Source organism: Leptinotarsa decemlineata, unplaced genomic scaffold, assembly GCF_025532065.1.
Source record: "Leptinotarsa decemlineata unplaced genomic scaffold, Ldec_3_MD MMD2_tig00000576_RagTag_RagTag, whole genome shotgun sequence".
NCBI classification, from domain to species: Eukaryota; Metazoa; Arthropoda; class Insecta; order Coleoptera; family Chrysomelidae; genus Leptinotarsa; species Leptinotarsa decemlineata.
The window spans coordinates 6,133,681-6,159,417 of record NW_027412551.1 but is presented as its reverse complement, the minus strand read 5'-3'; the positions used below and the strand labels follow the sequence as shown (position 1 = coordinate 6,159,417).

Here is a 25,737-nt window from a genome sequence, read left to right as displayed (position 1 = left end):
CCTTTTCAGGTAGATTCATTATTCATGCAGACGAGTAGGTAATAGGTTAGAATATAAAAGGGTTGTAATTTAGAAATAACTCAGTTTACGCTCGAGGAAGCTATCGTATAGCGTTTTTTAATGTGGATTTTCATCAAGTATCGGCCAGTTCTATTCAATTAATTAAAGAAATACATAGGAAAAATAACTCCAGTTACCCTGAACCAGTCTTTGATTCTGAAAAAACAATCATTAGCGAAAAAATCGTCTAGAAAGTATTCATTGAACAAAAAATGACTACTGACGTAGCCTATTTTGTTGATAAAAAAATTATTGAAATTCAAAATCGCCCAGTGTTGAAAGTAAATTATATTTAGTTAATCAAATCAACAAATTTCACAAACTACACTTAAACGATTTGATCTCCACTAACTTTATTGAAAATAATCATAACATGTTTCGCTAAAACATTAGCTTTTTTAGTTAGTGGAGATCAAATCGTTTAAGTGTAGTTTGTGAAATTACTATGGATCTTCATCAAGTAACGGCCGAATCAATCAGCAAATCAACAAATACAACTTATGTGAATAGTTATAAAAAAATGGACATCAATCACTATGAGAATTTCATTTTGAATATTATCAGGATGTATAGTATCTCTCAACAAACTTAAGTAAACAAAACCCGTATTTTACACATTTCACCTATCTATACTATCATATAAAATGGTAAACTTATTCACATTTTTTACACCTATTGTAATAAGCTCATCAAGCGAAAATATTTCCAAAAACATTGATATATCAAGACTAATATGAAATTTGGTAGTAGTCCGTTAGTACTGGTAGAAATCTTTTCAAAGAATTGTATAGAATTTTTAGATGGATTTAAAAAATACTTATTTGTTAAATAGATCATTACTGTTGTCAATTCTTCAAAATGTAGTACATTTCAAACATTCGTCGAATCCCAGCATTTCATCGCTCGTAGTGATTCAGGAGAATATTGAACTTGAAAAATCAGAGCCCAACTGACGATAGGTGTTAAATCAGAACAAATTTTTTGAAACGTACTATACCTGCCAGTACTTTCAAGCTACCGGGATAATAAATACGAGATTCGTTATAAATAGTCAGCCATTTCTCCATAAATAATTAACAATCTGTTGAACAAACCGCTTTCAGTCCGCTGGAATAAATTAGACTTATTCACGAAAATATCACAATCACAGTTCCCTTAGTAAAATAGGGATGACGGGCCTTCTGCTATTCTCCGGTTGCAGTGAATTCGCCTCGATTTCTTGTTACTTCGTGGCAAACTGTAAAAAATGAAAAGTATGTTAAAAACCGAGTTTAAGTTTATGGAACATATAACAGGTAGAATAATGCAACTAAGTACATATTTGTTTCGGTGACAGAAAATGGTTGGAAGATCTTCTTGTAGTTAACAGTGAGTTCCTCAGAAAGAAGTCTGCAATTAAAAATCAGCAATTTGCTGAGTAACCTGGGAGAATTTGAGCATTTTTGACGAATAATTTAACCCACATGGTGTATATAAAGGGGGTATTACCTCGAAAAGTGTTAATATATTCTCCAGCTGTATTACTAAATGTGATGAATGAATAAATTGAAACACATTTTTTTGAGTAGTTACTAAAAAAATTCAGCATCTATTCAGATAATGAAAAAAGTCAGTTCAATTAATAGTGAAAGCATATTTTTTTTACACCACCACTTGTTTATTATACATTTAAATTGAATAGAAGGGGTATAATTTTAAAAAAGGTTACTTCTTGAGAAAGGAAGTTCTGATTTCCAAAAGTAGAAAACCAAAACCTTTCATTTCCAAACATTTATAATACTTGTCAGACATAATAAAAAAATCTTTATGTCAGCTCAGAAGACAAATAATACTCCACAATTTGAATGAATTTTATATCAACTTTGAATATTTTCCGTAAACATTAGAATATATTATCAATATGAGGGTATCACTTCGATCTTGCTGGATATCATGTTTATACTATATTTTCATTTCATGAAACAGGATGTGATACAATACTTTTTCATATGTATCAAGTGAAAACAATTCTTTTTGGATGTTCCGAAGTCAATAAATGAATAACATTTTGTAGGCAAACAGTTCATGAAATTTGATCAGAAATTTCCAAGTGCTTTGCCTTCAGTTACTAAGCAAACAACTGTTGAAAAAATGTCATGAAATCATCTCGTTATCATTAATACACTCGGGCTTTATATAAACTATTTTCCAGGATATTACCAAGTGACAGTCAATGAAGCGAAATGTTAATTGAATGAAAGTTGCTTCTAATTTATTATTATACTTCAAAATGAACAAAAAATATATAACAACTATTGAAAACATTTTCATATTTCTGAAATATTTTTGCGAGGTGATTGAGTATTTGAATGAAAGTGCTGGAAATCACAATATCTATAACTTTATTATACAATCCTCTCTAACAAACATTTCGAATACTTTTAGGAATAGTAGATATTTCATTGAATCAAGTCGATTGGATCAGTTAATTATTATTGTATTTAGTAATTGTGAACTGAAACTGACAAAGGCTAAATGATGCCAGAATTTCGGTATCAGTTAATGGAAAATGTCAATAACTCACTTGATCAACGTGTATTTCATGGGAAGTATATAACATTCAAAGTAATCAAATAATTGTAACAAAGAGTTCAATGGACAGGTCTCTCCATTCGTAATAATAGAATATATAACTTTACAGCAATTGTTGCTGAACTATGATATTTGTTCAGTTTTCAGCATTGTCGGGTTACTTGATGTATATGACGTGATAGAAAAAGATTCGAACTTCAGTAAAAATTACACATGTTGTGAAAAAATTTGATGCAATAATCTATTGCTCTTCGAAAACGTAGAGTTTCTGGCAGAATTCAACGGTAGATATTCAAATCTCGCTATTTTCGAGCCAGATCGCAGTGTCAGACGAAAACCCAGACATGAAAACCTGCAGAACACGGCTAATAGACCCGAAAATATTGGACAATATGTCAGACGTGAAAGCTTACACACCATGATCGAACTTGTAGGTCACCCTGATAACTGCGTGAATTCAATGTATTTTTCACGTTCTTCATCATTAATTTGTCGTATTTTATAATTTTGCCATAAAAAGAGCAAAGAATTCCAAAAATGGAGGCCAAAATATGTCTTCGTCTTCAAAACTGGAAAAATTACCTATAGATGTGAAAGAAGTTTCGAAAGATAAGTATGTATGTAATAGACAGGCTGCCTGTCCTTGTTCATCTATCACTGCTTGAATCACTGTTCATACTGTTTTTGGCGAGTGCATTGGCTTGGGATGTAGGGGTTGAGCAAACCGGCCATCGGATGCCTGCTTCTACGTAGCCCCGCTGGATACGGGAATGGCAGAATCACTTGTGGTTCTGTTATTCCCTAACTGAATGGCATCCCAACGATGTCTTAATCCTAAGGTATGTGTATCCGTGCCGAGAGGATGAATTACACTGGGCCTATCAGCTGTCTGTATGGAACCTTCGGGATACCAGGCGCCCTCTCGTCGTAGTATCGCCTTGTCACGGTAAAGCGGGGCTTTGCCGTGATTGAACTCCTTTCCCTAGCTACTCGTGGGACTTTTATCGACAGAGTAAACTCAAAAATTCTTTCTGACGCTGAGTCTATAGAGGAGATGGATGTCGAGTTTACGACTCCAACTAACCTCCATGTAAATTTAGTTCAGAAGCGAGAGCTTCTCAACTCTCCAACTTCTGATCCAATAACTAAACCCAAAAAAAGGTTTGGTGGTGCAGCCAGAAAACGACTGAGTCGTCTCCTCAAGGTACCTTATGGAACCGCCTTGCGGCGTACGCAGAATCTGTGTTACGTGGAGAAACAAACCCCCCATGAGCAGATTAGCAAATGTTTGTGCTCACGTTTGTGCTCAAGTGATGATTCATCGAAACCAGAGGCGAAAAAACCTGCACGGTTGAATCTAAGGCATCGTCAGGTATAGCTGACGTGCAAAAACCCTCATATGGGAATGTTGTCGCGGATATCAAAGTGGAAATCTTGCACTTTGACTATCCGACTACCTCATTAATGATGAAACAGCAGAGCATATACTTTTTCCGGGGAACGAATCAGGTTTGTAGAGTTCGGCAGAGGCGTACCCTCACCACCTGACCTAAAAGACCACTCATCATACAAACTATTCGGTTTCGTTGAGAAGCTGGGTTTATTTGGTCGAGTGTGAATAGGTGTGAGTCACAATAAACCCTTGCGGGTTGCGGTGGACCTAACCTAACCTATGTGTGCAATGTGCGATGGACAAAATTATAGGATATGGCAATTTACTGAAAAAATATAATGAATTCACATAGTAACTTATCGGGTGAACTGGAAATTTGTCCTTTTTACACCTACATAAAGTCTCCATTATCAGGTTTTCAGATTGGGGAAGGTGAAAATCACCAAACAGTGATAATGACAACTGGAACCTCTGGTGTTTGGGAAAAGTGTTTTTTTAATATAATCTTTCACTAGCGATATTCCAAAATGAATTCTCGTTAATAATCAGACGAAATCGCGATAATAACTTCATAGTAATACTTCGTGAAAATGGTCAGTTATGTAACGATTTCCTAAACGAACGGATGCATAAATAATAAACAAACAGATCCGCAACGCTCGCGTAACCTCATCAATCATGAACGATAAATCAGCAACATTTTGCCCCTCTTTCCTTTCCAACGACCGACAAAGCATTCCTCGTTATTTGCCATATTCTCTATTCAGCTCCCTTCGTACAGGGCAAGTAAATAATGAGGGAAGGTCATCCATCGAATTTCCTGTGCGCTGCAGTTTTGCCAACCGCATTCATTATGGCTCATTGTATAAAGTGTAGATAAACGCAGGCTCACCGATTCGTATCATTGACGCTCACAAAGGGTGTTTTTGACGTGATAACGATCTGGTACGTTACGCCATATGGGAAATTATGGTGGTAGAAAACAGAAAACTGCGACCAGGGAAGGACTGAGGCAACCAACTCAATATCAGATCAGTTTCATTCATCTATAAGTTTGTCATTGAATTGAGTAGTCCAGCTGCAAGAGAACTTGGCCCTAGCATAGCAATAAGAAGACGAATACTGAGTTCTATCAGGTACACCGTAAAATATCAATATTTCATGTTTGAGTTATTAATATTTTAGGATTAAACAAACGGAACCGCAATGAGCAGTAGCAAAATCACACATAGAAAATTTAGAATGACGGGCCATAGAGGAAGCGGCTGCGAGGAAATGACTGAGTCGTCTCCTCAAGAGCGGGGTACCTTATAAAACCGCCTTGCACCAAATTCTTAAGCTACGTACGCAAAATCTGTCTCAGGTGGGGAAACAAACCCCCAATGAGCAGGTTAGCAAACGTTTGCGCTCAAGTGGTGATTCACCAAAACCAGAGGCGCCCTTCACGGTTGAATCTAAGGCATCGTGAAAAAACCCTCATATGGGAAGGTTGTCGCGGGTATCAAGGTGGGAATCTTGCAACTTGACTATCCGACTACCTCATTAACGATGAAACAGCAGAGCATATACTTTGTGCCTGCTCCGGTGGGGACCCAATCAGGTTTTTAGAGTTCAGCAGAGCCGTACTCGGCCGTGCCGTACTCTTACCGTCTGACCTGAAAGACCACTCGAGTGTAAATAGATGTGAGCCACTCACTTTGGACCTAACCTAACCTAACCTAACCTAACCTAGTAGTATGGCAAAATGGTGAGGAGACACTTAACAATCTTCTATTACATCTAAACTCTCTCGACCCAAAAATCCAATTCACAATGGAGCGAGAAACCCAAGGAACTTTATCCTTTTTGGTATGTTGTACAAATGTACAGAAAACCAGCACACACAGATAGGAACCTGAACAAAAACTCTTATCACTAGCCACAACAGAGGGGTAACTAAAACGTTGGTTGGGAGAGCACGACGTTTCTATGAACCTGAAAGTCTTCTTGAAGAGTTCAATTACCTTCAATGCCTTCAAAGGGAACGGGTGCAGAAAAGGAGGATTCGAGCGGGCCATATGACCTATGCGAGAAAACTACATAATGACCACAGAGAGACTGGTCAAAAAAAAAAAAGTTTCCTTCCTTATCGAAGAATCTTAGAGAAATAGGCCAGAAGAAACTATCATATAAATTCCAAGGTCAACTAAGCACCCCAAGAGAACCTTTAGCAACATCGGACGTGTAGCAGCGGATTTTTTGTACCTGCAATAAGAACCACGAAAAGAAACGTAGGTACCCGTTTCTCTGAACACACCGCCAAATCAGCTGTAGCCGAACAGGCTCTCGACAAAGAGGGCACTGACATTATCTCATTCAAAAATACAGTAACACTAGATAAAACTCAAAATTAACATCCAAGGGTATGTTGAGAGGCATTAGAAATTAAAAAACACAGGTACAATTTCATTATAAAAAAAGAAGTAATAAACATCGATAAAGATTGGGTGTCCTTAGAGGCACAAACAAGGTCAGGTGATCCATTAAAAGAAACCAGAGAATTCACAATTTTTATTGAGAATGTGTTTTTTCTCACGGAACTTTAAAAATAAAATAAATGACAAATCGCTAGTGAGAAATTCTATGGATGAAGATGAGTTTATTATGCAAAATAATATTCAAGACAGATTTCAGTGCGATATTTTATATGTGGCCCAACGTGGTGAAGAACTGCCATCTATCTTACATCACATCAATAATTGACTTTTTACTATTGACTCTATTCAGCGACGTGTTCGAAATGCAAGGAAAGGAGAAAATGCATAAAGTCCCAATCAATCCACAAGTTTCCGTATATTTTAGTAATACATTTAAAAAGATTCTCTCCAACGGAAACTAGAGGCAAATTGAATGATGTCATCGAATTTCCTCTAGAAGGATTGGATATGGACAATTTTGCAGCAGAAAATGTGGCTACTTGTTATAATCTATATGCACTTTTAAATCACAGTGGGACTACTAACAGAGGACATTATACAGCATACTGCAGACACCCGTATACTAGCGCGTGGCACAAATACAACGATTCACACGTGTCACCAATTCCACCAAAGTCGCTTGTGAGTGGAGAAGCATACGTCCTCTTTTATGTAAAGGATGGAACAAAATCGCGCCTTTAAGATAACCGAGAGAAAGTTTAACTTTTAGTTTCTTCAATTTTGTAATTTTTTTTATCGTGGTGTTATATAATTGTCTCTATTATTGTGTAATTTCAAATATGCTATTTGTTGTAAAATTATATCACTTAAAAAAAAAAAATCAGCTTTAGAAAAAATACAATGATATCGAAAGACATGTACAAAACGGAAATGAATTAAGTTAAATTGAAGTTGGATTCGTATGATTTCTCCTGATACACTGTAAAATAAATGTATTCATTTACAATACGATACAATGTATACATCTTTATACAATAATAATCTTGCTTCTTCCAAAGTGGGGTAGAATCCACTTGGGCGTGTGTCGCCTGTTTTGTGCTTTTTCTACCCCACTTGAGTACTTCTGTAATAATATTGTTATATGCATATATTATGGTAGAAACAATGGTGCCACATTTGGTGTCACTGCTGACCAAAAAGGCAGACTTGCAAAAGATTCAGTGGAAATTTTGGCGATATAAAACAAAATCCAAATTATTTTGTCTCTACTTGAGTCCTGTCCTGAAAGCATTTGTTAGATAGTAAATACCCCTTTGTGCCACCAGAATTTTACCAAAATAAAAAAGGTTACTATTACTCATTGAGTCTAGATTATATGGATGGCAACGGGGTGAACTTCATAAGGGGAAAAACGATATTACATTTGCATGCCTTATTTGATTTTTGAATTAGATTTGAATAAATTCAAATTGTAGGGTAAAGAAGCAGAATGAGTTATTTCTACCTAATTTCAATTCCTGGTTATAACTGCGATTATTATCGAAGCAGAATACTCCTTGGTATATTTTTTCAGCAATTTATGTCAAATGAAGTTAAAAATCAATGAATAATGATCTATTCGAAATTTATTTCGAATAGATCAATTCAATTCAATCAATCTTATAGAAGGGCAGAGTTGTAAAGTCAGAATTTAAATTTTCCGTGATAAATAAAAGATACTTTCTTCTTGATATATTCGAAAAATTATATGATTCGTTCTGAAAAATACTCAAAGTTGCAGTTGAATGACTATTTTGGAAAAAAGTTGATCTTTCCGGCTGTTTCTTCAAATGATGTTTCACAGTGTTACGGATTTTTTTATGAAATTTCCATAGACAGGATAGACTTCTTCAAAAACAGTTGATAAATTATTAGGAACGTTCCATTAGCAATTTTCTAAATTCTCAAATTTTCACAAAAGCTTTATCCCAGATTGTACGAAGTGTTATTCAAAAATTCTTTACGAAACTGGACACATTTTTCGAATATTTTTGAAACTGAAAATAAGAACGAAAATAATTGAAATATTAAGAAAGAAAAGAAGTATAAATAAATTTCATTAGTATGTTCTCAAATGTTCCTTACTTCATTTACAAATGTACTTAATGTTCAGCTTATTAAATCTAGGAAGAGACCTGAGAATTCTCTCTCTCTCTCTCTCTCTCTCTCTCTATCTCTCTTTGTCGCACCCACTCTCTTTTAACAATTGGACGTTGATGGGCAAGACCATAAAATAATTAAGAAAGCTCCTCCTGCATTTGATAAGCTGTAATGGAGAAGAAACTCGAAGTAGGATTTATTTGTTACAAACATGGGTTCTCAGAGAAAAACGAGTATCTAAAAATTATTTTGTTCGAACAAAATATGTGACTCAAAGGTATGCTTTCGAAAAATGAATTGAATGGAAATTGTTAGCTCACAATTGTCTCACACACCCAGAAAGATCACAATTTATTATTGTATATGCGTCTAGTCCAACACAGAAACACTCGTTGTGTCGGACATTTTATGAAAACCCTCAATAACTAACCTCTCATTGTGCTTTAATTCTATGGAATACAAAATAGGATTACCGATAAAAAAGGGTGAGCATGAATGTTTTGCCCTTTTGTAATACTGTTAATAAAAGTATGAAATATAAGTGACTGCAGTATATAATAGTATTAGCAGTACAATAGCTCGAGGGGAGCGAACAACGCGATTGAAATTTTTATTTGGTTTGTGAAGCGAATCAAGGCAAACATCGAAAGGTAAACAAACCGATATGAAATATTCTCCAAAGTCCCATTTTCTTATTTCATTGCTCAGGAATATACATTTACTTATTCAATATGGATGGCTATCGTCGTAAAAATATTTCTTGAATATCATTAATGTGGTTTAGTTATTCGTAAAAAACGACTTTCAAACTGGGAAATGAAATAGCATCGCCCGCCATATTGGAGCAATGTTTTCTCTAACCTTTTTTCTAGTTGAATTCAATTATTTCTGGATATATCATCATTTTAGTGGTCTTTTGATAGTTATTTCCTAAGAGAGAACATGCATTAACAATAATCTGCCATCAGAAATAATTCTAGGATGATCAAATAGAAAACCTAATATGCTCCGTCTCAGCGGCAATGTACTAAACTGAAATACAACATTAATGTTACATTATGTACAGCAGCTCTAAATACTGGTTGTTCATGAAGTTTTGTATTTCTGACCAACCCTAAAATATTTTAAGAAATTAACTTCAATGAACTCTAACTTTTGACCAATGGAACTCTTCGTCATACTGAAATGCTGATGAATGACCACATTTTGAATTGATTACGTTGACGTGGTTATAATTTACGACTCGATTTCCGTATGGCAGCTTATTGGAAAATTGCCTCACGTGGACTTCTCTCAATTATTACAGAAGAGACGTTTTTTTAATTTGGAGACTGAATAAACTCATTTGGTTATTGCAATATTTTCTCTGAATGGAACTGTTTGCCATAAAAATTGGAAAACAGATTCAAAGTAATTTTTTTTTCATAATTATATACTTGTGTTATACAAAAGTAACCCGGCATAAACACTACTTCCATTCCCACCCTCGAATGAATTCCATGTAACATTATATTACAAAAAAGGACTGCGGAGGTCAGACCATAGAAACGAAGTTGGAACGTAAATGGTGAAGCAGATATCCTGTTTTAAACAACGAACGTTTGCAACTCGAGCGCAATTTGAAATTCCACATCGCATAACATGGAAATATAGTATATCAAATATTCAGTTTTGGATGCAATTACCCCGAACAGTGAAACTAGTAGAATGTTAAATTTATTTTAACTATGAATTATGTTTTTTTGTTAAAAAATTCCTTTTGTTCATAACTGATGATTATAAAACTCCCAGATAACAGGCGGGTAGAAACATACATGATTACGTTACTATAATATTTGATATGTTGTGAATATGATCTCATTATGCGGTAATTAGTAGTTAAGTAGTTATTATAGTTCCTATTGTTTAGAGTATTTAGAGCTGTTATCGAAATATTCGTGTACTTTCAATTTATTGTCGAATGTTGTAACAAAAATCTGTAAAAATTACTGTCTACTTCACAATTATCTGACAATCTATAATCTCCAACGTATATACCATATATAACCAAATGTTAACTACCAGAACATTAACTGACTTATAACAGCACCTTTAATCCACTTGGGAACTAGAGTGGAGATGTATTTGTCTCTTTATAATATTTCAGTTGAATGAAAATTATAATTTCAAACATTTTTTTATGAAACATACTACAGATTTGCCAAAGCAAAACCTTGAAACAACTTGGGCGTAATAGAGCTTCAGCAACTTATAACCAAATCATCTAAAAGAACAAGACCAGTCTCAATTCCCTACACTCTAGGTTAATGGACTGACACCTACCAGAAAACATCTACTCCCCTGGCTAATACCACAAATGGCGCTGGATTATATGCGACAGGTGTCAGTGCAGGATTCATCACTGAAGTAATTCCTGCATATGATATTGTCAGCTTCAGCCTAGTTCAAGAAATGATACTCTGAAGGAATTCAATTTTCAATTATCGGAAATCATCGACTTTTTATTGATGATAGACACTACCTTGCACTGACGAGTGGCCAAACCTCCCGAAAAAGGTATGCAAGTGTGTTTCAATAATTGAAAATTCATTGCGGCAGCTGTATCGTCAACAGTATATGTAGTTGTGAGGGCAGTGATTCCTTTAGGTCATGAAACCGCTAGGTTGCATAACGACGCTGTGAGAATTTTATTTTTTACTCTGAGTTGGTAAATATTTCCGATTATTTTTCATTTTTGTAGTTCACGCGAACATACAGTCATGGATTTTTTCAACGAGAAACACGACCTACTGTAGTCGGTTATTTTGTACGTATTCACGTAACTATCAATATTATATGAACTACTACTTCTGAAAATTTCCTTTCTATGTCGAGAAATGGTGATAAAAAAGTTTGTCTAGTATTTCTATCATGTCTTTTCTATATATGACTTAATTATGGAGATAGTTGGGTTGCTTGTATTTCAAAAGTTTGTAGAAGTAGCAAAGGATATATAGTTTACGCCTGTTGGACATATTGAGCCATTCAATTTCTATAATTTTATGGTGAATTCTCTGCCTGCTTTTTATGCCTGCTTTTTATCTAAACATGGCACATATACAATATCAGAATAGTTGAATTGGGAAAACACTAATCACACAGTATTTTTTCTACAACTTGACCTAAATAGTGTCTATGATTTGATTTATAGCCAGTCTTCAAGTATTAACAATGACCATATGTGAACTGATAACTAGAAGAAATTGTCCTCATATTATGAAATTGGTAGATAAATAAATTACTTCATTAATGAAAATTCGACTGTTCTCCCCACGAAAGATACTTATAGAAATATATAGATACCAAAGAATCTACCGTCTGCAAATCACCAGAATTCACGTCACGGGCTTCTTTCTGTCTGCAATAATATTTGGTTTGATCTTTATTCAGATGAATGAACTTAACTATGAAGCACTGGCCCATGTCAAAGCGAATTTCATTAACATTTCGAAAGTAGATGTGATTCATTCCTGTCCAAATCAATCAGAAATTTGTCTGTCGTCTGCATAAACGGTTATTGGACCGTTACAGAACTTTACAAATGATATAGAACAAGAAAAAACAAGGACCCAGTACTTAACCTTGGAGTACACCAAGATGCAATATACACTGAATGATTATTGACTGTTTCCAATGGCTACATAGTCACTACGTCAATTCGAGTAACTTTTTATCCATTCCCCAAGTGATACCGTGAATTCTTTACCGGTGGATGGTGGATACAATCGAACGCTCTGCTGTCACAGAATACCTCAAAAAAGCATTCGCCGGCGTCAATGCAATTCATGACTTTGAATAAAATGAGTGAATCACAGATATACTCGATTTTCTTGCCTGAAGCCATGCGGATATTGTGTTATTATTACGAAATCCGAGTCGCGAAATCGTGGTAGTATCACCATTGATAACTCAGGAATGGCTGGAACGTGTGCTTCACAAACACAATGTAAATAGGTTGATATGACTCAACTAATAATATAATACACCATTTATTAATTATTAGGTCGTACAAAGTGTCCCGGATCATTTGGTGATTGACAAATGACAATAATCTTTCCAGAAAGAATGATCTAAAAACTCTTGAAATAACTAGAAAGAAAGAATATTTGAATACATCAATTGCGGTTGTGTTTCTGTCACTTGTGATACAGAGTTCGTTGCAGATACTTCGTAAATAGATGACTTGATATTAGTGAGAAGCAATGGATTTAATAATATTGTTTACTCGTGAGTACTAAGAAACCTGTCAAGCTGCGAATTGAACAACTCATGAAAAGTGATTAGAGTAGTTAAATTGAGTCTATTCAACCCAAAGTTGAGATAGTTCCAAAGATGCATGGGGTCATAACCAGTTTCGAGATATTACAACCGCGAAATTAATAGAAGAAATACTCTAGACATTTCCTCAGAACATACTCTATATTGTCGATTGCATTTTGGTGAAATGATGACCAAATAAGCGATGCATTTTCCAGTTTGATTGAAATGTATTTATTATAAAGTAATTCTAATCTGTCTATGCTAGAGGAACTGAACCAGTTCCACAATCATGTAATCTCAATAAAGCCATACCAGTTTTGTTGATGTGATCATTGAAGCTAAAGTTACGTCGAATATGACTCAAATGTCTTCGAACGTCAGACCTCTCGAAAATAGTGTTAACTTTTCGATAGAATGATCTCTGTATCTGTAGAGTAGGGAGGATGAGTGTGAGCTCACAACAGTTAGGCCACATGTGACCCATTGAACATCCTCCAGAGGAGTTGTCCTTCTAGGTCATCGTTCATCCTGTCCTTTCCAGGAAGGTGGGTAGCCCCCCCCCATGACCCCTCCCGGGTTGAGTGCCCTGAAGTAGGAGCTTCCCTCCCAGCTATTTAGCGAGGAGAACCTACTACCCCACTCCATCCATCGCCGCTCTCCGAGCGGTCCTCAACTCACTGATGGGCACTTCAGAAAGATTGACATCTGACCTCTTTTGGTCGAAAGTCAGCCTTTAGGTGCTATTCTTTCGCGTGGGCAGGTCACTGGGAGACATCTCCTTTATATCGGCAGGTGTAGGCCAAGACTCGCCAAACACACACTCTCTTATTGATGATAACTCCGGACACCCGCATAGGACAGTTACATCTTTCTGTTCACACATCCTGCATAGAGTTGTGTCCACTAGCTCCATATATTATGGATGTGTTTTCTCAGTTAACAGTGGTCAGTTAGAAGTCCTACTGTTAAGTGTAGATTTTTCCTGGTCGTCGCCATATTTTGTCGGTTGCATTTTGGTGAAGTGATAAATTTTTCAGTATGATTGAAATTAATGTACGATGAAGTAATTTCAATCTGTCTATGTTAGAGAAACTGGACCAGTTCCACACACGGTAATCAAGTAATTTCAATGAAGCCGTAACAGCTTTGTTAATGTGTTCATTGAAGCTGAAGTTATTGTCGAATATGACTCAAGTATCTCTGAACGTCGGACATATCTTGAAGATAGTGTTACGTTTACGAAAGAATGATCTGTTTACCTAAATTTGGAAATATTGGGTTCGATAACTTTTTAAGCTCCACAACTCTGGTGGTCTCAGCTCTTTTCGAAGTGTAATACAATCATTCGAGTGAATTATTGTGCCCAACAACTTCAAATCCTCTACAAACGAAAAATGTCCAGATTGCTGTCTTTGAGACTTCTTATGTGATAAAATAATGGTTGGAAATATGGTATTCATATCTAACGGACTGTATTCTATCAAATAATTGAGATTTCACGAATTCAAAGAACTGATTTTGAAATATCATTGCTTTGAATTTGGCTAAGAGTACTGGAGTTTCATCCCAACACCAAACCGTTATTTGTAACACTTTGACACGTGTTTCAATCGCCAAGTGATCATCTTCAAGGAGAAGTTTGATCAGTTCAGTCTTCCTCTTGAAGATGATCACTTGGTGATCGAAATACGTGTCGAGGTGTTGAAAATAACAATTTGGTGTTGGAATAAAACTTCAGTAATATATATTTATTTACAATTTTTAACCTATGAAGAAATTCACGTCAACCCACCACTGAAATTTCATTATCGTAATATTTTTCTTGGATTCTCAAGTTCAATCAACTGGTTTCCCTGTGAACTACCTCTAAAATTACAGTAAAATATCTGGCAAGTACTCAACTCGTAAAATTAACTTCAATGTCGAGGCAACTCATCACAGAGGCATTGAAGTATGAGTAAATAATTATAAAGTATCGAATTAATACGTCTTTGTAACTTGATACTTTTCCATCCCATCGCCACCGGTTTGAAGGATGTAATGATATAGGTGGAATGCCTTTTATCAGAAATTCAAGGTAGAGTGAGCACAAACACCTCTGCATCTGACATAAAATGAAATGACTTTTGCACCGTGCGCGTTGAAGAGGAAATCAATTCCGAGCAAGACAAATAATATAACGATCATTTCGTTACTCGTTCTCCGAAGTTATCTTAAGAGGTAATAACATTTACTACAAGAAATATTTCCAGTACCTAGAGCAATATGAACTCTATGAGAAGAGGAATATAAATTCTACAAAGAGAACCTAGATTGAAGATGACTGTCATTGCGATATAAATTAGACTAAGATATCATAATCGATATAACTCATGCATTAGGAATTGCTGCTTTTGTTACATTTACTTACATACTTTGTTTGAAGGTGGTTCACAATGTTTCGTGGTGTATTTCATCAGATCGGACTTCCATTGTCTAATATAATATAAATTAATTTGAAATCCCTGAGAAAAATAAAAGATTAACCGAAAATAACAATTTCATTAAAACAAAAAATTCCAAGGAAATAACATACAAGCTACAACCAGAAAATAGGAATTGAAATAATAATAAAAGCTGAAAATTGAAAAATATTATTAACAAAAATGAAAAATGGAAATAAAAATTGAAAGGTTCCAAACCAAGTTACGTCACAATGTTTCGATTGTAAGTATCCACAATCGTCTTCAGGTGATAACTGTACTTATTCCTCCGAGATCTGACTATTTATAGGTCATTCGGGTGCTTTCACCTTTCACCTATCCCCTCTTTTCTCTTTCCGCTTCATTGGTTTTACGGGAGATGACCGTTTGGCGTAACTTGGTTTGGAATCTTTTACTTTTCATTTTTATTTTTCATTTTTGTTAATGATATTTTTCAATTTTCAGCTTTTATTAATATTTCAATTTTAATTTTACGGTTGTAGCTTGTATGTTATTTCCTTGAAATTTCAGTTTTTTGTTTTAGTAAAATTGTTATTTTCGGTTAATATTTTATTTTTTTCAGGGATTTCAAATCAATTTATATTATATTAGACAATGGAAATCCGAACTGATAAAATACTTACATATTCTTGTTTTTATTGATTTCTGATTCTATTTTCCATCTACAATCTGATTCCTGATTAATTTTCTTTTTTTTTATTCGAAATATTTCAATTCTCTGTTTTGATTTTGAACTTATACTTCCACGTTAACTTTTGATCACAAGTCATAACAAAGCTAACAGCTGACTGAAATATTAGAAGTAATGTACATGTGTGATATTTCTGTGTGAAACTGTACTATTATCGTAATTTTTCTTTTTATACTATGGATCCTATTTCCAAATTGATAGTCAATACTAAACGTTGAGTACCAATCTTCCATAAATTAGGCGTATATAGAATTTATTGTTCACTGCTTCGTTCAGTATGTTGGACAAAGTGGTAGGAAAATTGAAACGAAAGTTCTTGAACATATTGAACTGATTGATAATTTCAGAAATCTACACTTAGATGATTATAACACAAAACGTTCTTTCTCTAATCACATTCTTAATTACAACGACAGTTTTGATATCGATTCTGTTTTATATATTTCACATGTTTGCCAAAATGACACTCCACTCAATTTTTTTGAAATTTTTGAAATCAACTCTGATTAGTAACCCCAATGTTATGTCACTTAAGGAACAAGTACAGTTTGATTGCAAAATGTTTTTCAATTCCTTTAATTTCAACTAAATTTCCCCTGCCTTGATCTTCCATAAACCCTTATTTCATTTATTTTGTTAATATGGTTGTACAGTTGTTTGGTGGTCTGCTCCAGTTTGACACCTATTCTTATTTCTATTTAGGGGCGATAGATGTCTCACATGGTGGTGCTGATCGGGATACTTTTTCATCCAACCTTACTGATCTCCCATTTGAGCTGATAGGATTACTTTTACAAATTATTTTACGAGCTGGCATGTATAGATGATATGGTATCTGTTTGCTCAGAACACGAGTTCTGATGTGTGGTTCTGATATGTGTGGTCTTTCTTCTGTTGTGTTCTGTGTTTACAGGTCTCTTGTTACTGTTCCATGTCATTTAAACTTTACTTCTTTATAAACTTTTCACAGTTGATTCTCCTTTCTCATCCAATTCAGTTCGGACCTCTTTCATTAAAATTCGCTTTCATGTGAGGTTTTTTGATTTTGATGACAATTAGGTTCTATGCCTCCCATACTAAAGACATTTATAGCTAGGATGTTATGAATTCCCTCCATATTATTCTCCATTATAAAATGTTCTCCCCCTTGTAACTATTTTCATACTTCAATGTATCGACTACTGTTATGTTGTTCTTCTTTTATTGTAGAATTTTTGAATAGTTAGTTGATGATTAACCTATATAGGTTCGAAACATCCCGTGGGCTGGGCTACATATCGGGCGCATCCCAAGGTGGCGGATATGGGAACGGCCAGGGGACTGAGGGGCCGTGTCCGGGAAGCCAATGTGATCTTATCGAACGAGATCGCCAGACTCCTAGTCATTGGCAGAAATAAGTAGGGTGGGGGGGAACTGAAACTCCACGTGAGCCTTTGCGAAATATGTCACCATGGACCAACCTACCCAAGCTAGGGTGTGAGGAATCGTGCCGACAGCTGAACGGCCGCAGGGTGGTATGCGGTTACGAACGATCCCCTTGAGGAACTAGGCGAAACCTCATTGTAATTAGCCTTCCTCTGGTGATGCGGGGCTCTGCTAGATGTGACCAACTCTTCCCTTGCTACTTATGGGAACACACATGAATGAAGCAAACACAAAAACAGACACAACAACAACAAAAACCAATCCCGAGGCTGGACAGAAGTGCTCACATAAATATATGGGGGTGGCTGGGGATGAACAGAAATGCCCACCCCAATCTATCTATCTGAATCAGGCTGGACACAGCAGCGCACTTGCGGCACCGAGGCCAAAAGGAGAAAGAGAGTCAAAGAGGCAAGAAGGGCAGCAACCACAGGTGCACCCTTTTACTCTTCCACTGCACCTCCAACAGCAAGGACACATCCTGCGACGGGTGCCAAGAGCTCCGCCTTGAATAAAGGCAAGGAACCGGCTGCCCCCGCAGGAAAGCGCCCTCACGCGAGCTCCTCCATGGAGGGAACCCCAAGAAGGTTGAAGAAGCCGCGCAGCGACATATACAGATACCATTCCAATATCTGAGGGTGAGAATAAATTGTGGAGGCGACTTTGAGTTTTGCTGCATCAAATAACTTCAAGGAGCAAACAAGGGTCAATCCAGCGGTGCCTTCAGAAACTCCCAAATGGTTGAATTAGAATCGAGCAAACGATTTACTTAGAATGGTGAAACTAAATAGAAAGCAATGTTATACTCCTGGTTTGAGCGAAAGTGGCGAACAAATGAACTTTTACTGGAACTATGGAGTGCTGATGTTGATATGTTTCACCATGGAAATGAATAACGAGACTTTGAGCGTAGATGGATTGACTGAATGCAAGAAAAAATCAAGCGAACTCAAAAAAGGCTGACGCGAAGGTCCTGGAAATTTTTGCCTATTTCAGTTCATCATGATGCAGACAAATGAAATCAGAGAGATATTAGTTCAAATTAGTTCATTACAATCAACCGACAGTGCAAGTTTTATTATTACTATAAAGTGGTTTTCAAATATATATGATGGAATTGGCCGATACTTGATGAAAATCCATAACGTATTCGGAACACAGTTTATTGTGAGATTTTCACTGAACAGATGTTTAGTGAAAATCTCACAATAAAGTGTTTTCTGAAGTGTTTCATTTTCCATTCTACTTAGAATTTGCGATCATTTTCCTTGTTGTATATTTTATGTTATACGGTGAAATTTCCTCTGAATTTGAAGCAAATATCGATATGCTCTTAATGAATTGCTCTCCCTTTGAAAAGCCGTACAATTACTGGGAGCTTGAAACAAAATGCACAGAAAATACCTATCAACCAGCTGACGTCAAAATAAATCGAGAGTGGAGAAAACCTCGGAACGTTTCGCAAAGTAAATATGGGCCCGAGGGTCGAAACACATTTCGCCATTAATTCGCCTTTGTCTGTACGAACCGGCCTACCAGCCCCTCATTATTGCCAATTGTTTAGGCCAATTTCATTGGCGTACTTCTGTCGAATTGTGTATCCAGTACGATTTGTTCGTAACGCAGAATATACAATTAATTAGAAAATTAAATATAGAAATGTTTACGGTGTCGGGAATGAGTCTCGCTTTGTTCAGTCGGTTTTGGCAGCGGAACTGAATCGAGTAAGGTCTTGAATTAAATACAAGTTCATTTTGTTGGTTGGTAATTTTCCGGGGAGGCGGAAAGGACTGTTGTAGAAATTACGAGTGGGAAATTAGAAGAAATGTTCGTGATTTCCGTTATTAGCTTGATTATACTTCAGAAAGTAGGAAAACGAGTTTAAACTTACAGTTGAATCTACTGTGAAAAACAGATATATGAAAATTTCATGGAGGAGTGTAACGACTGGAAAAAGTATCTCCTCTTATATATTGATATGATTGTGTATGACAATAATACTTACAGTGCATTTCCGTTACAAAAATATGGTAATGGTGTGGAGATTTAATGATTGGAATTATCAGAGCAAAATAGTTATTTATGTATCAAGGGAATTAGGAGGGCCTTAATTACCGATGGCAAAGTTTGCGTCCCGAGGGCCTCTGGCCCGAGGGACAGCAATTGCCTGAGGTTATTAAGGCTCATTAATTCCCGTGGTACATAGATAATTTTATTTCTGACCGATTTCAATAAAATTTTGTTCATTTTTGAAACGGAAAAATGTACCAATTCATTACCTTCCCGGTATATTTGAATCAGGTACCGTTGATTATAGTAGAGTTTTCTTGTTGCTAGGTTGTTGCTATGTTACTTGTTTATAAACAGAACTTTGTTATCAAGCTGTGTTTGCGGTGAAAACGTGTTTTCTACCCCAAATATAATGGAGGATATTTTGAAAAAAGCTGAACAAGCAAGAGAATCATTAATTCCATCGAAAAGTGAAGCCGTATACCAAAAAGAATACAAGATATCTCTGGACTGGCTGACACGGAAAAATGTTATGCCAAAAGATGTCACTGAAACTGTATTTCTGGCATATTTTCAAGAACTGGTAAGGAATTTTTTATGTTTTTCGGTAGATTTGGTAGTAATTGTGTTTATTCGTTTCAGTCAGAAACGTATAGTCCGAATTCTTTATGGACTAAATGGTCAATGCTAAAATCGATGGTGACTATACATGAGAAACGAGATATCGCCAAGTTCAATGAACTACAGGCTTTTTTGAAATGGAAGAGTAAGAGTTATAAGCCGAAGAAGTCTGCTGTTTTATCTCCTAAAGATGTTATCAGATTCCTAAAGGACGCTCCTAATGATATTCATTTATTGCATAAGGTAATTTTTTTCTTATTTTCCTTTTTGTGTGTATTTATTTCCTTTTTTTTGTTATAGGTTGTTTTGATTATGGGTTATTTTGGAGGATGCAGAAGTCAGGAACTTTTGAATATGAAGATATCGGATATAGAGGACCGGGATTCCGTTATGGTAGTGAACGTACCGGAAAGTAAAACTGGTGTATCGAAGAAATTTACAGTTGTGGATGAAAAAGAGTTCTCCGCTTTGCCTTTATTAAGACTTTATATGTCTTTGCGTCCTAAAGGTATCGAACGATTTTTTTTGAGATTCCGACAAAATAAATGTACATCTCAGCCAATTGGAAAAAACATGTTTGGGAAAATCCCCAGCAAAATCGCAATGTATTTAGGATTGCCAAACTCATCTTCCTATACGGAAAATTGCCTTCTGCTACTGCTCTAGCCAATGCAGGAGCAACTATGACTAACTTAAAAAGACACGGAGGTTGGAAAAGTTCCACGGTGGCGGAGGGGTATTTGGAGGATAGCATCGAATTGAGAAATAAAACGGCGCGTATGTTGTCTACTTTGTCATCAGAAGAGGCAGGTACCTCGACTGTAGTGAACAGAAGTTCCAGCCATACAAAAGAAGAAATTGTTTCCAGTGGCGGAAGTAATTTTCAGGGAACATTTCAAAAATGTACATTTATTATTTGTACTGACGTGAATAAATAAAATATGGTTCAGTTTTCATTTCTATTTATTTTTACTTGTGAAAGGTAGAGGGAATTATAAAATCTATAATGTCCCAAGGGAGTTATGACCCTCTTTATTGATAGCGTAACTATGACGATATAAGCTTATAATATCCCGGTCAGAAATAAAATATATTTCACTCCCCCCTAAAGATTTAATCGATTCTAGATAAACTAGAAAAATATACCAAACAAATATTCAATAATGATATATCTATTGACAAATTTCGCTTTGAGCTGGTAACAGAAAATATTGTTTATACATGTATTTCAAAAATGAAACTTAGAGATGAAATTAATATAGATATGCTACTTTTTTGCTGTCCTATAATAATAATAATAATCGGCTTTATTCATCGAGTAATTAAAAATTAAACACACTGTAACAAGATGGAGTAGTTGAGTGCCAAAAACTTTCTTTCTCAGTAATTTTATGTTTCACACCCTGTTTCATGTATACTCAAAGTATTTTTTTCGGTTGATCATTTTGTTGTGAGGTGAAAGTTAGAAATGTTTTTTAAATATGTAGACTCGAAAGGTTATGATTCAACCATAGGCTTACATCGCCTAGTATCTTTGTATATATTTTCCCAGGACTCCCCTGTGATAACAATGCCAGTGTCCTCTAATATAACATGAGATGCCCTTTGAAGTTTTATATTGTATTTCAACTGTTTATCTGAATAAGAAACAGAATCGGTCCTAGTACTGTTACTTGAGGAACTCCTATTTTGACTTCTGTACAACTACTGAATTGGTTGTTGATTTCAATTTTTTGTACTCTGTTAGTTAAATAGTCTTCTAACAAAAGTGTAGTTGGTTCCCGTATACCGAGGCATATGCTACGGTATCGGAAGGTTTGGTAAGGCCCAGGAAAATCGTCAACAGAGCTTTGTATACCATGAGTGCATTCAACAATAAGTCAAAATTGATGGGTATCATACTTTACAACATTCTTCCCAATGAACTGAAAGATATACGTCTGGGACATTTTTTCCATAAAAAAAACTAAGATGATTTCATTACAAATGATGTCCTATGATATCAAATAATATTTCCATTATTTTTAAAACTTCAGTGTGCTTTTCAGTTACATGTTATTTTACATATTCGTCCTGTTTGTTTTGATCAACTATAGCTTGTTGTTAGCTCGTTTATGAATTGACAAATTCTATTTTATCACATATTGATTGTTTTTTAATTTAAATTCTATTATTTAAAACCTGCCGTGTTTATTTGGAAAATGAAATTCGAGTAGGCATTTCAATTTATTTTTAGTCAGATTGATGAATGTTCATTAGAAAATAACTTTTGTCAGATATTAAAGATTTTCACTACGATTCATTTCAAACCAATGAGATGATTTTTAAATACATTCGAGACACCCTAACACCGTTCGCTTAAGAATGGTGCCGTAATTCAATATTGTTAGTGAAATTCAATATGAGCTCTTTAGTTCTGAACACTGAAAAGTTGGAGGAAGTTAGCAGCACGGCTTCACCATGATGTCAGAATGTCATTCTTCCAAATTGTGCATTCTGGCTGAAGTGCGAGGTCTAATTGTGCTGCACACAACGTATTGAAGTTCGTACAAAATTCAAAATTTATTCCGCAAATTGTATGGACACATGAACTGACCAGATGAAATAATGAAGGTGGAAGATTCGAGTTGAAATCACACTACTTCACTCTAACTCTCTAACACAATTGCCCAGTGCAAGAATAAACTTTAAATATGGGGGTGATTCTATAGAATCTTTCTGAAGTTGGAAAGTTATTTCAGCTGTTCAAATCTTGTCGGATTTTAGAATTCATTGATTGAAAAAACGCAATACAAGTAGAAGTGTCGAAATTGTCAATGTCATAGAAAATAAATAATTTAAAACTTCTATAAGAAATTCTTACAAAGATATACATGTACAACAATTTCTTGCGGGTACAAAAGTGGACAAACAATAATACTAAAAAAACTATTTTCAAAAATGTCCAATGCCTCATTCACCTATTATGTCTGTACCCATATTCCAAGCAGTTGTTATGGAATTGAAAAAGATGCATGCACATGAAACTTTTAAAAAATACTAATGCAAAATTACAATTATCACAAGAAACATTTTAAGTGCTCGAGTAAACTTCTAGAAATTTCAAATAAAAAAACAAGTCTTCATTTTATCATCAGCATCATTTTGGATAACTTTGGTATACGTTTCACCCAATATCTGTTCAAAAATCTGTTTTTCCATTAATCAGCTGTCGCCCTATTACGAACGACAACTCTCATAAGTTGAGAAACTTGTGCGAGCTGAGGACTAACGAAGTCTTACCTTTTAACGGGTGATTCATATCATGGTAGAATCCAACTCTGTTTTCGATTCACTAATGAAATGAATACAAGGATAAATAACACTCAAGATATCGGATACTTCCCTTGAAATAAATTCGAGAAGTCATATCAGCCTATTGAATATTTCCCAGGTACCGCTGTCTACTGGCCCATAGTGATGTGAGCCGACTACAATTATGAATGAAATAAGTAAAAAAAATTGTATCAAACTAGAAATTAATGAATAATTCGGATGGTCCTAGGTAGCAGTCAGCACACTACTCTCCTCAGCAATCTACGGTATTGATCAGAAAAAAAAATCGTTGGGCGTAGCTCAACCTGGGTAAATATGTAAATACTACGACCAAAGATTGGAGTTTAAGTGGTAGAACAAACCTGTAGTGTTCTACACTGCAGTGTTGAGAGAATCATGTGCCCGAGAATCATGTGCCCTGAGCAAGAGCAAGAGAGTGAGCCAAGAATGACAGCCTTATGCATCTGTGTGGCTGAGATTTCTGCCATAGTGCGGCAAGCCGGTATGATTTTAAGATTCGAGAGTAGAGAGGACATCATTCCACCAAGGACTCCAATAATCAAAACAACCAAATTGACAGAGTGATCTGGATAGAGTCTGCGGAGTTCGAAGAGAAAATCTCGATATTTTATCCGTTTCTCCTCCTCTTTTCTGACGATATTCGTCTCGCCAGGAGCTGAAAATTCCACGACAAATATCGTTTTGCTCTGGTGATCGAGAAGGACTACATCAGGCTTATTAGCTTGTATGAGCCTGAGGGTGGGGAACGAATAGTTCCAATAGATTCGGCACTTTTCGTTACCCACAACGTTACCCAATCCGGTATATTATTATTATTATTGTTATTTTATTTTCATATGACCATACCGTAGGTTGCTGAGGAGAGTGGTGTAAACTGATACCTAGGACCTTGCGAGTTATTTTTTAGCTTTTAGTGCATCACTATTATTATTTTCTTCAAAAAAACCGTTCAATATTAAACATTTTTTTTATTTATTTTATTTTCAATTTTCTGATTTCCAATTTTGTTAGTCAATTCTTCTCATTATGTTCATTTAGTGCCTCAGTATAACAAATTTTATTTCATGACAACATGGAAAAATATGTAAATCGTCATCTTCTAGCTGCCGCCATCTTGGATTTATAATGATACAAACTTTATTGGATTGTATTGGCATCAAAACTTAATGTGTGTACCAAATATCAGACTAATCTGTCAACGGAACAGGGGTCAAACTTCAATTACTAAATTTGATCCAAACAGGTCAAGCTGAATAAAAAAATAATAAGGAAGCAAAAGTGTTTCGTTTTCGCCCTGAGTAATTGTCAACAAAATTTTGAAGCTCTTTCAATAACCGTTTCAAATTCACATAACTTTTGTGATTGATTCTCTATTTTCTATTCACTGGCTCTATTTTCTATTCACTGGTCAGAAAGTCAAATGAAATGTCATTATCATAATCTAAGTGATACCCTCAAAATGCTCACAAAACTACCGTGGATTCATTTGCTTACAACTTCTTGAATTTTGAAGTTTGTGGAGTGCCAGTAATCTGAAAAATTAGGTGTTGATTGATGTATTATTGCTACGTCCCTGACTCTTCTGAAGTACCTCTTCTGAAGATAACGACTTTTTTATCCTGACGTCAATTCCTATGGCAATGTGTAGAATTCGTAAAATATGGCTAATATTCCAATGAGCTTTGATTTGCAAAGCTAATTGGAATATTTTGAAAATTAATTCAGACCTTAGAACAAGGAAAACGATGAGTGAACTAGTGAAATAAAATAAATTGCAATTGAAGCATAGATTTCGGTAGTGGAATTCAGTTACTGAATGAAGGTATTTAGTTTGAATGATAGTACAATTTTTTTATTGTATCGCATATACATGCGAAGATGTCATTATCTCAATGGTGGCACTGGATAGGCTTGTAACAGTATTTAGGAATCATGTTGAAAACCTCGTTTTCATTAGTATCTCCTAATTATTTTTATCTCACCCGGTTTCTATGATTTTTCCACTTGCTATAGAGTGGGTTCTAGGAATTACATCAGGAAATGCTCTTCGAGAAAATGTTATTTTCATGAAATACTAATTTGTTGAGTGGAATTTCTGTTTTTACCATTTTACCAAGCCGGAAATAATCCAGTAATGAAATTCTCGAGATGAGTGGAAGAACAAAAAACAACGATTCCCTTCTTTCAGATTTAATAAGAGATCAAACTAAGCGTTGAGAAGCTTCGTATTGAATTATTTTCTCGCTGCCTCAGATATTGGAAAGCGTGGAAGAAAGATCAAGTATTGAATTA

The 25,737-nt window shown here is 35.4% G+C and overlaps 2 protein-coding genes across 3 annotated transcripts in view; one reads left to right on the top strand and one right to left on the bottom strand.

Moving 5' to 3' along the window:
- Window positions 1–547: 547 nt before the first annotated feature.
- Window positions 548–25,737, bottom strand: part of Toll-6 (Toll-like receptor 6) — a 90,225-nt gene continuing 65,035 nt past the window's right edge. Inside the window, exon 2 of the mRNA XM_023157429.2 lies at window positions 548–1,297. The gene's annotated coding sequence lies outside the window, so the exon portion shown is untranslated. The remainder of the gene's footprint in view (window positions 1,298–25,737) is intronic.
- Window positions 19,554–21,189, top strand: LOC141481930 (uncharacterized). Of its 2 annotated transcripts, XM_074174310.1 has the most exons (4): window positions 19,554–20,071; window positions 20,131–20,352; window positions 20,410–20,530; window positions 20,785–21,189. In XM_074174310.1, exons 1-4 carry the CDS (start codon window positions 19,901–19,903, stop codon window positions 21,045–21,047), a joined length of 777 nt encoding a protein of 258 aa, XP_074030411.1. In that variant the 5' UTR covers window positions 19,554–19,900; the 3' UTR covers window positions 21,048–21,189. The 2 variants fall into 2 exon arrangements, with proteins under 2 accessions (XP_074030411.1, XP_074030413.1); XM_074174312.1 differs by having other exon boundaries at window positions 20,410–21,189.

What these genes read in the sequence shown, in the direction of transcription:
- LOC141481930 (XM_074174310.1), top strand. Translation starts at nt 19,901, where the DNA reads ATGGAGGATATTTTGAAAAAAGCTGAACAAGCAAGAGAATCATTAATT. An exon ending in TGGCATATTTTCAAGAACTG is followed by an intron (nt 20,072 to 20,130) that starts GTAAGGAATTTT and finishes TATTCGTTTCAG; the next exon opens with TCAGAAACGTATAGTCCGAA. An exon ending in ATATTCATTTATTGCATAAG is followed by an intron (nt 20,353 to 20,409) that starts GTAATTTTTTTC and finishes TTTTTGTTATAG; the next exon opens with GTTGTTTTGATTATGGGTTA.